Source organism: Labeo rohita, chromosome 20 (genome assembly GCF_022985175.1).
Source record: "Labeo rohita strain BAU-BD-2019 chromosome 20, IGBB_LRoh.1.0, whole genome shotgun sequence".
NCBI classification, from domain to species: domain Eukaryota; kingdom Metazoa; phylum Chordata; class Actinopteri; order Cypriniformes; family Cyprinidae; genus Labeo; species Labeo rohita.
The window spans coordinates 30433276-30444963 of record NC_066888.1 but is presented as its reverse complement, the minus strand read 5'-3'; the positions used below and the strand labels follow the sequence as shown (position 1 = coordinate 30444963).

The 11688-nt window shown below is 35.0% G+C and overlaps 2 protein-coding genes across 2 annotated transcripts; one reads left to right on the top strand and one right to left on the bottom strand.

The window, feature by feature from the left end:
* Positions 1-186: 186 nt before the first annotated feature.
* naa20 (N-alpha-acetyltransferase 20, NatB catalytic subunit) lies at positions 187-3959 on the top strand. Its single transcript, XM_051139203.1, has 6 exons — positions 187-290; positions 1770-1794; positions 1921-2011; positions 2406-2541; positions 2717-2862; positions 3664-3959. Exons 1-6 carry the CDS (start codon positions 238-240, stop codon positions 3747-3749), a joined length of 537 nt encoding a protein of 178 aa, XP_050995160.1. The 5' UTR covers positions 187-237; the 3' UTR covers positions 3750-3959.
* crnkl1 (crooked neck pre-mRNA splicing factor 1) lies at positions 3770-11668 on the bottom strand. Its single transcript, XM_051139202.1, is given in 15 exon segments — positions 3770-4844; positions 6143-6391; positions 6477-6578; positions 6815-7054; positions 7426-7506; positions 7769-7828; positions 7933-8124; positions 8675-8845; positions 8934-9065; positions 9067-9113; positions 9391-9557; positions 9662-9820; positions 9935-10026; positions 11180-11332; positions 11490-11668. Coding segments are annotated over 15 exon segments (2253 nt in total). The 5' UTR covers positions 11538-11668; the 3' UTR covers positions 3770-4484.
* Positions 11669-11688: the final 20 nt, after the last annotated feature.

Sequence of the window (11688 nt, the reverse complement as noted above, 5' to 3'; positions counted from 1 at the left end):
CGGATTAAACAAACACATATACAAACAAATAAATACATACTAGTAAACAGTATTAAAATAGTAATAATAAATTAGTATTAAAAGTATTATTGATTAATTAATAGTAATTAAAAAGTACAAAGTTGGTGTATTTCTCCATCGGGCCGACAGATGCCGCTGTTTAAAAAAAGACAAGGAAACGTCACACATGTGACGTAGAGGTGAGAGGTCAAAGCGTCGTCCTGCACACACGGGAGAATGACAACATTACGAGCTTTCACGTGCGATGATCTGTTTAAATTCAACAATATGTGAGTTATATAATTAAGTACAAGTTATATAATAGCGCTGAAAAAAGTACTGCAGCGAGACGATCGTACAATGAATGTATCTGATGATAGTACCATGGTATTACAGTCAGCCACCTTCACTGTACTATGGTACCGCGACAGTTAGATGTTAATTCCAATATTCAATTTGTCAGTATAAATAATGCAATACAGTATACTAACCGTGAGAAAGTACTGTGTTTGAAGATGTATGAATGCGCATGTATTTCTATGGGACTTGTTCAAAAAACATGGTACTTTCTGTTAGCGTACAGCGTTGCATCATTCATTTGTACACTCACCTGGCAATTTCACCCATTCTGGTTTGTCCTTATGGTTGTGGTACGTTTTTCGACATATACAATATCTGTCAAAAGTTTTTGAACAGTAAGATTTTTAATATTTTTTAAAGAAGCCTCTTCTGCTCACCAAGCCTGCATTTATTTGATCCAAAGTACAGCAAAATCAGTAAAACTGAAATATTTTTACTATGTAAAATAACTGCTTTCTATTTAAATATATTTAAAAATGTAATTTATTCCTGTGATCAAAAGCATCATTACTCTAGTCTTCAGTGTCACATGATTCTTCAGAAATTATTCTAATATGCTGATTTGCTGTTCAAGAAACATTTAAAAATATTATTATTACCATCAGTATTTAAGACAGTTGAGTACATTAGTTCAGGATTCTTTGATGAATAGAATAGAATAGATTGAAAGATCAGCATTTATCTGAAATATAACGTTTTTGTAACATTATACACTATACCATTCAAAAGCTTGGAGTCAGTATATTTTTTGTACATTAATTTGCCAAATTACTTTTATTTAGCAAGGATGCTTTAAATTGATCAAAAGTGATGATAAAGACATCTATTTCAGATAAATGCGGTTCTCTGAACTTTCTATTCATCAAAAAACCCTGAAAAAAATATACTAAGGTTTAAATATAATAAATGTTTTTAAGCAGCAAATCAGAATATTAGAATGATTTCTGAAGGATCATGTGACTGGAGTAATAATGCTAAAAATTCAGCATTGAAATCACAGGAATAAATTATATTTAAAATATATTCAAATATAAAGCAGTTATTTTAAATAGTAAAAATATTTCACAATATTGTTTTTGCTGTATTTTGGATTAAATAAAATCAGCCTTGGTGAGATTTTTTTTTTTTTTATGTTTAAAAAACATCTTACTGTTCAAAAACTTTTGACTGGTGGTGTATACAGACAGTCGTGTTTATTGCAAAATTTCCTCAAGCAGTTTCCCCATCTCCACTATCCAGTGGACAACTACAGCAGCTTGGTTTGTGAAAGTACTGATGTAATCATAGCTGTAAGCATCCCAGTTTAAAATCCTAAATATCAAACATGTTTGATATGATCATGAGGTTCAAGATTCAATAGGTTTGTTTCTATATGCTGCTAATCATATATGATGTTTTTACTCCCACAGTAATCTGGACCCCTTGACAGAAACTGTATCCTTTACAACACATTTCAAAATGACCAAATATTAACCAATCTGTCAGTAGTCACACTGATAAGGTTGTCTCTTTATTATTCAAATATTTCTGCTTTTTCCTTAACTTTCATTAATTGTACAGTATGGAATCCCCTTCTATCTTCAGTATTTGGCTCACTGGCCAGAGTATTTCATAGTAGCAGAGGCTCCAGGCGGTGAACTTATGGGCTACAGTGAGTCAAACATGTCTCTTTCTGATCTCTGTCACATTGTAGTTGAGAGTGCATGTAAAGAGTGAATATTCAGACATTATTTATTCACCTTTATGTTGTTCCAAATCCATATGACTTACTTTCTTCTGTGTAACACAATCCAGTTGGTTAAAGGTCTGAATAATAATAATAAATTATTAATAATAAATAATAAGATGATGTCATCTGAAAACAAAAATAGTTTCAGGGGCAGAACAAATTATTACATTTTGCTGCAAGATAGACTTTTTTTTTGTCTAGAAATGCATGAATTATTCACACTAAGACTTGGAACACATATTAAAAACAGTGATTTCATGTAAACTTTATTTGTCAAACAGTATTTCTAACCTGTATGTCAATTGTCATCCTGTAGTCATGGGAAAGGCAGAGGGGTCAGTCGCTAGAGAGGAGTGGCACGGGCATGTCACCGCTCTCTCTGTGGCACCGGAGTTCAGACGACTAGGTCTGGCTGCCAAACTCATGGAGATGTTAGAGGAGATCTCAGAAAGGTAACATCCCTCATCTGCTAAAAATGCATGTAAAAATAAAAGCAGGCAGAACAATATAAACTGAAGTCATGGTGGTTATCAGCCAGTGTGACAATAAATGTTAGTATTGGCCACAGTATGTGTATCTGTGTATCCTGACTAGAAATGAGTTGTTTTGTGTTTCTCTTTTATTTAGGAAGGGCGGATTCTTTGTGGATCTCTTTGTGCGAGTTTCCAATCAAGTGGCCGTGAATATGTACAAACAGCTCGGCTACAGCGTGTACAGAACTGTTATAGAATACTACTCTGCCAGTAACGGTGAACCGGATGAAGATGCATATGGTGGGTTATTATTACACACTTATTACACCACTGTTCAAATTTTGGGGGTTGGTACAATTTTAATTTTAATGGAATTGACATTTTTATTCATCAAGGATCCATTAAAATCAAAAGTAACAGTAAAGACATTTGAAATGTTACAAAAGATTTCTATTTCAAATAAAAGCTGTTCAAATCAGCAAATTAGAATATTAGAATGATTTCTGAAAGATCATGTGACACTGAAGACTGGAGTAATGGTGCTGAAAATTCAGCCTTGCATCACTAGAATAAATTACATTTCAAAATATATCAACATTGAAAACTATTGTTTTCAGTTGTAATATTTCACAATATTACAGTTTTTACTGTATTTCTGATCAAATAATAAATGCAGCCTTTGTGAGCAAGAGAGACCTCTTACCGACCCTAAACTTTTGAATGGTAGTTTATGTGATTACAGGATTTCTGTGACCTAATGTCAGTACTTCATATTCAGGTTATTAGTCTTTCTAAGGCAAAAAAACAAAACAAATATTACTACTCATATTTAGGGTTAGGGGTTAACCTTAAATGTTGAATTTCAGGACAATAACCTGTCCTGGAACATTTGTGCCACTTGTTAACTTTACCAAGCAATCAGACTTACATTTTTCACCTGGCAAACAATAAAATAGACAAAAAAAAAAAAAAAAAAAAAGTTTACCAGTGCAGTAAAACCCAGCCCCAGAATTTTAACATCACAGCAATGACTTTTGCAAGCTAAACTCATGTTTTTTAGAAAATGTACAAATCTTATTTTACCATTCTTTTGTTTGACAGATATGAGGAAAGCTTTATCCAGAGACACAGAGAAGAAATCCATAATCCCGCTTCCGCATCCTGTCCGGCCTGAAGATATTGAATAACACTAAGATATGGCTCTCTGAAATCAACATTTAACTGGGAAAACAGACATTTTTGGTCTTTGGTCAGGCTTTTTTGGTCACAGAATTGATTTGAGATGTCAGAGAGTCACTGCTTTGAATGAACTGATTTTTTTCTTTTGGGTTAATAAAGCTGAATCTAAAATAGCATAATAACAGTTACATGAAATAAAAAGGTTAAAGTGAACACTTGGTGTATTTGTCTCTTGTGCAGGTTCATAACTAATTAGCGTACTGGAAACTGTAATGTTCGGGGTCATAGACCATTTTATAATATTTTTGCCTCTAAAATTTCTCTAGTTCCCTGTAACATTGCAAAGCCTGTCAAACTAAGACAGGAAGCATTGTATTGACATAATTATAATAAACTTCTTCCTGTAAATGTGTGTCAGACCATACACGCACAGCTTTAGTAAATAAATTCAATAAACGCAGACTACTCTGCCTCTGCATTCTTCCTGCATCAGTCAGAAAAATGCTTGTTTGCTCAATCATCATAAATAACATGACAAATGTGCAAACGTTTGCAATATGATTCCCTCTGATTCTATAACTACAAATCTAAGTGACGATCAGTTTGGCATGGGGAATGCCATATTATATAACAGTAAGTGTTTGGCTCATTTGGTTCACACCTTTATTTTGTTACAAAAGGAAAGAAACAGACAGACAGAAAGAAATGGAGACAAATAACGCGTTAAGTTCCACTGCACCAGGTCAGTGATTTTCTGTGTCCGCTTTTGTTTCTTCCGTCTTGTCTTTGTCGCCTTCACGGTCGCCACCATCACTCTCGCTGTCACTACTGCTGCTGCTGCTCTCGTTGTCATCGTCACGATCATCATACTCATTTTCGGGTTGTTCTCTGCTGGCTGCAGGTCCCTGCTCCTCTGGTTCTGAACTATCCTCTGCTTCGTTCCCTTGAGGAACCTGCTGTCCCTCTTCGTCATCCTCCTCTTTCTCATCCTCCTGCTGCTGTTTCTTCCACATCTTGGCCATGGCCAGCAGTTTGAGGTTGGGCTGGTTGGCAGCGTCCTCGGGGAAAATGTAGTCGTAATATTCCTCCCAACCTGCATCCGACTGATAAACAAAAGGCAATGTGTTAGGGATGAATAGTTGATAGGGGTGTGAATCCTTGGGTAGATACTGAATCGATTCAATTAATGATGCATAAGTTTTCGATTCATGAAAATTTTTTTGCCAAATGAAAAGTATTAGATTCTCATCGAGACTCAATTAGATTATGATAAATGATTCTATATTTTAAGCACATTAATAGGATTATATAAATGCTTCTCCTAATGTGTCTTAGGTTAAAAAAAAAAAAGACAAACTCCTTAAGATATGCATACACAGACTACTTGGAATATAACAGTGCAAAGTGTCGATTAAATATTCTTAAGCTAAACACACTTAGGAAAGTTTTCTATATATATATATTTTTTTTAATGTATTTATTTCCCTGACCTTTCTTGGTCTAGAAATAATTTTAAATGTGTCGACTATTTATCAATAGTTTGTGTGCATGTTTAAGAAATATAATGTTTATATATTTTAAAATACTGAATGATACATTACTGAATTCTGACTTTTAGAATTTTGAATCGATTCTTGAACGAATCAAACGATTCAAAAATCCATGTTATAAAATCAGTGTATGTGTATTGGCAGGGTTTGTAATTAATTGTCACTTTGTTTTCAATAATTTGTGCATGCAAATAATAGAATGTTTATGCATTTTAAAATACTGATTGATACTTTCCAAAATCACAACTGATTTGAGCATTTTATACTGTTTCTTGACTAAAACAAATTATTCACTATCCAAAAATCTGTTTCAAGATATATATTAGCAGGATCTTTAATCAATATATTGAGTCAATGTTTCTAATAATATAGATAAGTAGGTAATTAAATATTTATATACTTTTAAAAATATTTAAATGATACTTTACCAAATGTTTTTAAATTTTAAATAGATGCATGACCAAAACAAACATATTTTGATGTTTTAAGATCGATGCACATGCATAAACAGGATTTCTAATTGTTGCACTGAGAAAACAAGTGTCACTCTATCTATAAAAAAAATTTGCACATGCAAGTAATTTAATGTTTCTATATTTAAAAATACTGAATAATATTTTACCAAATTGTGATTCTTTCCATTTTTAACATTAAAAAAAATTCTTGACCGAAACAATTCACATTTCAAAAAACAAGATCAATGCATATGCATCGGATGAATTTGTAACTGGTGCATCAAGAAAACATGTAAATCATAACACTTTTACTATCATGACCTAAAGCAAGGGAAAAAATACCCACAATCTCAGAATAAACCAGCGAACAGCACACAAGAAGGCATAAACTCTCACCCCGTCCTCTGCTGTGATCTTCCTCCTCTTCTTCACCTTCTCCGGGAGGAGTTTCCGGACTCTCTCCTTGTTGGCAAATGATCCAAACTCATCCTCATAGTCTCTCCAGGACTCCAGGAGCATCAGACGTTCCTCCTTCTCCTCACAGCTCTGCATGCTCTTATTGGCCTCCTCGTAGATCTGTCTGCATCGCTGCATGCGGTCATCACTGTCGATGGACAGCTCAAACTGGGCATAGCTGATCCAGACCTACAATACAACCAGATTGGAATCAAATGAATAAGACCTTTTTTTAAAATGAGCATGTTATGTTGCTGTCAGTTTGATGGCTTACTTTGACATGTTGAGTACGCTGTAACAGTCTCTTATAAAGTCCTCGTGTGTTCTCGTATTCTTCTTGCTCGATCTCAAAGTCGATGTATGACTTCCACAGCACCTGGTGTAAACAATACAATGGAGAAACAGGAAATAACAGTCGGTTTCTTGAAATAGAACCTTGGACAAAATATTTAAAAAAAATGAAAAGTTAATAAGTGCTTTTTGTTGGGTATCACATTTGAAACATCAGGCTTTTATGGCTCATATAGTATGATACAGTGAGAATATGGAGGAAAAAAAACATTAGAGGAACCAATAACTGTATAAAAAAAAAAAGCAAAGTGAAGTTCTGACCTCTGGCATGTCAAGTCGTGGTTGCCCAATGGCCAGTTCAAATATGGCTCTGGCCCGTTCTGTGTCTCCCAGGATGGTCTCCAGCTCTGCAAACTTTATCCATGTGGTGCAGTTTTCTGGACTGAACTCCAGATATTTCTCGTAGAGCTTCCTGCAGCGGTCAAACTCCCTCAGCTGTAGCTCAAGCTCGATGTAGCCTTTGAATAGTTTGTTTTTGGGACACTTTCCGATGCCTGTACCCTGACAGGAGAAAGGTCAGAGGTCAAACTCTGCAATGTGAAGGAAGTACACTACCATTCTAAAGTTTTTAAAATATAATTTACTCCTGTGGTGCAAAGCTGAATTTTCAGCATCATTACACCAGTCTTCAGTGTCACATGATCCTTCAGAAATCATTCTAATATGCTGATTTGCTGCTAAAGACACATTTCTTGTAATCAATGTTGAAAACAGTTGTGCTGCTTCATATTTTTGTAAGAACCGTGATTTTATCCAGGATTTTTTGATGAACAGGAAGGTCAAAATAACAGCATTTATTTGAAACAGAAATGTTTTCAACATTATAAATAGTGATCCCAAATAAAACAGAGGTTTAAGAGTGAAACACTTACCAGGCCTCGTCTAGCATTCTGCAGGTTTTTTTGTCGGATTTCAAACTGCCCGTATAAGAGCCAAATCTTGGCAAACGTAAACTATTCAAAAAATACAGGCTGTAGTTAGAAGACAATTCATTAAATGTACACTTAGAAATGGTATCTACATGATAAGGTAAAACCCTTTGAGGATTTCAGAGAAAAGTGTCAAGCACAACACCTATACCTATATTCAGCTGCTAAAATTGTTGCAAATTGTCCAAAAGTGTACAAACTTAACATTTTAAGGACTGGTCCACCACAAATGACAACAGGTTGTGTAAATAGTGTTTTTAACAACCATTAAGACTGACAGTTTTACCTTTTTGTGTGGTATAAGCTCCAGACATGCCTGGTACACCTGCCTAGTTCTCTCAGGGTCCTAAACAAACCAGACAAAAATGTATTACATCAAACTCTGAATCTAAACATGTACATCTACAGCAATTAATTATGAATGCTTCAGCTCACTGATGTCTAACATACCTTGACCTCCAGCTCCTCATAGAGAGCGTAGTTAATCCACAGGTAGATGTAGCGTCTCCAGTGTCTCTTCTCTTGGATGGGGGGTATGTTGGCTATCGCTCTCTCGTACACTTCTCTAACCGTGTCCGCATCTGCGTCACTCTCCACCAGCCGCAGGTAATCAAACCAGGCATCATAATTGTGGGGGTTTGCCTATACAGTGGGAAATTATGTTAATAAGAAACACTGAGCCATTAAGCATTATGAATTCTTGAGCATTAATGGTCATTTAAATAATTACATTTTTTGTTGTTGTTGTCATTTATTCACAAGGAAACATAAAATTGTTTACAAAGCATTCATGGAAATATTATACTATGTAAAATGAAATTAATAATATACAAAACTTAATTTTTTTTTACATTTATATTTTTATATTAATATGTGAATATTTTAATATACATATATTATTTTTTAAACATTGATGACAATTTATCGAATGTATACATTAATTGAATATATTAAAATGTTATTATATTAATTATTTTAATATATTAAAATAAAAAATGTATCTTTTTATACAATGTGTTGTTATGTTATGTTATGTTATGTTCTATTATTATTATTTATAATACATTAAAACACAATTTTGTAGAACTGTAAGATAACAAACAATCAACTTCAGGGCATTTAGACATTCACTTAAAATTTGAATCTTGGCCAAGCAATTATATAACAATACAGATAAGCGTGCTTTACTCACCTTGACTTCCTCTTCATACTGAAACCTCCTTTTGCTGACGATCACATCCTCGATTCCTCTCCTGTCTCCAAACCTCTTCTCAAACACGGTGTAGTTCTTAAACAGCTCCTGGGCCTGTTGCTTGGGGATTCGGTCCAAAGCATATTTATAGATGACGCGAACTCTCTCAAACTAAAAGACACAAAGCGAACGGTCATATCTGAACAGGAAACATAAGGGTCTCATGTTTACTGAATTATATGATCACAGGAATTTATACCTCTTTCTGCTTCTCCTCAAATCTGGCAAAAGCCACGTAGAGGCTCTCACTGATCTGCTCCTCACCAAAAAACTCCACGGCTCTCTCGAACACTTTCCTCGCGCGAGCGACGTAGCCATGTTTCTCTTCGAAAGGTAGCGTACTTGATCCAGTTCTTCACTTCAGGATGGACCATCACAAGTGCTGTGCCGTTAAGGATAACAACTACATTTTTTACATAACAGCCATTCATTCTAAAATGAGAATAATAAACCTTATTCATTCTTATATATATAATATTTCATGAATTTCAAGTCAAATTTATTTGTATGCCACTTTTTACAATACACATTATTATAAATCAGCTTTACAGAAATTCATGATGTCAATGTTTAGAATATCTTAATTTGCATTTAGCAAATTAAAGCTGGGTGATAATATAGTTACATTTTGCCACGATACATTTCTGAAAGGATATATTGCTCATAGATGCTGCGGGACTTGTCCACTTCCTTATAGCGCAGCTCAAAGTTGATGTACGAATGCCAGGCCTGTTCCTCCGGCTCCCACTCCATCCAGCGCTCAAACACCTGCCTGCAGCCTGCAATATTTCCCAGCATCTCCTCCATATAGGTGTACTTGTACCTGGTGCATAAACACACAAAGACAACATTGAATCAGGAGAAAAAACACAGCGCATCTATGTCTGAATACATTAATGTCTATATGATCATAAAGAGGAAGCGTACCAGAACTGATTGACACGAGGCAGGATGGTGATGGCTCGGTCCCAGATGTTGCGAGCGTGATTCACCTGCCGGCTCTTCATCTCCATCTCGGCATACTTCAGCCACAGTGTGATGTTGCGGTGATCCACATCGAGTGCACGCTCGTAAATAGAGCGAGCTCTGAACAGAATAAAAAAATTGTTATATATAAGAGAGAAGAAAAGAAAAGAAAGAAAAAAAAATAAAAAATCGCCTCCAGTCTTTTCAATCATTAGACACCAAACAGAATCTCACCTCTGGATCTCCTTCAGGCTCTCTTCCCATTGTGCGTACTTGATCCAGTTGCTGATGACAGTTCTATTCTTCCTGATGTTGTCTTCAAATCCCTGAATTAAGAGAAAAAAGTTGGATATGTATAGTACCACAGCAATGCTGTTTTTAGAGCGTGGACCATGGCAAATTCATGTTTTTTCTATATGATAATACAATGTTTTTGGATATGTACTATAATAATACCATGTGTTCTGGAGATGCACTATAGTAATTTCATGTTTTAACGCACGTTTACGCCATGTACATTTGTAATATTAGATTTTATGCCATGACAATGCTATGTTTTTTGGGCATTCACTATGATAGTTTCATGTTTTCTGGAGATGCATCACAGTAATACAATGTTTTACCTATGGTAATAAAATGTTTTTATAGCATGTACCATGATAGTACCATGTTTTATGGCATGTTCCACCATAAAACTATATTTATGGGACACATACCACAGCAACACTATGTTTTATGAACATGCACTATAGTAATGTCATGTTTTCTGGACATATACCATGGTAATATAATATTTTTGGTAATAAGCCTGTACCAGGGCATTACCATGCTTTACAGTATATCTGTTGGTAATACTATGCTTTTGGAGGCATGTGCCATGACAATATCATGTTTTATGGTTATTTACTATGATAATACCATGTCTTTGGGGCATATACCATGAAAATTTCATGTTTTAAGGACATGTACCATGGTACGTTTTTAGAGATGTACCATGGTAATGTCATGTTTTTAAAGCATGCATCATGACAAAACCATGTATACGTACACTGCATTACAATATTGCTTGTGCCACATACTATGAAAATACTGAATTTGTTTCATAACTGATGAACTTTGCAACATTGACACCGTTATTGAAATGAATTAAATCAAGGCTGAAATAAATTGAGCTGAATAATGACATTATTGTTTTATGAAGTTGAAGTTGTTTCATAACTGATGAACATTAACACTGAACATTTTCCTGTTTATTAATGTGAAGCTGCTTTAAAACAGTATGTATTGTATAAAATACTATAAAAATAAATGTGACTTGACATGTTTTCTCAGTGCATACTTTGGTAATACTGTGTTTTTTGGACATGCATTATGTTAATAACATAGTACATGCACATAAAGTAACCACACAATACTGCAATTTGATATCACGATGCATTAGGCCAATCATATCATATACAGCGCTTATAGCATTCATACCTTCCTCTTCTTCAGTTTATAATCGTTAAGCTCTTCGGCATCGGTGATCTTCTGTTTGGGTGGAGGAGGCAGCAGCTCTAATTCTCTCTCCTTCGCCTCTCTGAGCAGCTGCTCGGCGGTGATCTGCACCTCTGCAGGGGCTTTATTCTTCACCTGAGCACATAACAAAAATAAACACAAACAAAAACAATGTTTATCTCAATTAACTACATGTATAAATATTATAAAACAAGTGTTTTACAGTGAAACTCAACCGCTTCACGTTGTTTACATGCTAATGCTAACTCACAAAACATTCATTATTTTTTACCTTCGCCACTTTCGGGATTCTCTGTTTACCCGCCGCGGTGGACGCCATGATTATTACGCTCCTGTCACTTTATGATAAGGAAACTTAACGTATTTCTTTACGTTTTTAAAACTTCGATAAGCCGCGAAAACCTTAGCGACGTTTCAACGCTGTGTGTCGCCCGTCGCGTCTGCCGTGACGCGCGGTAACCTTTGACTGC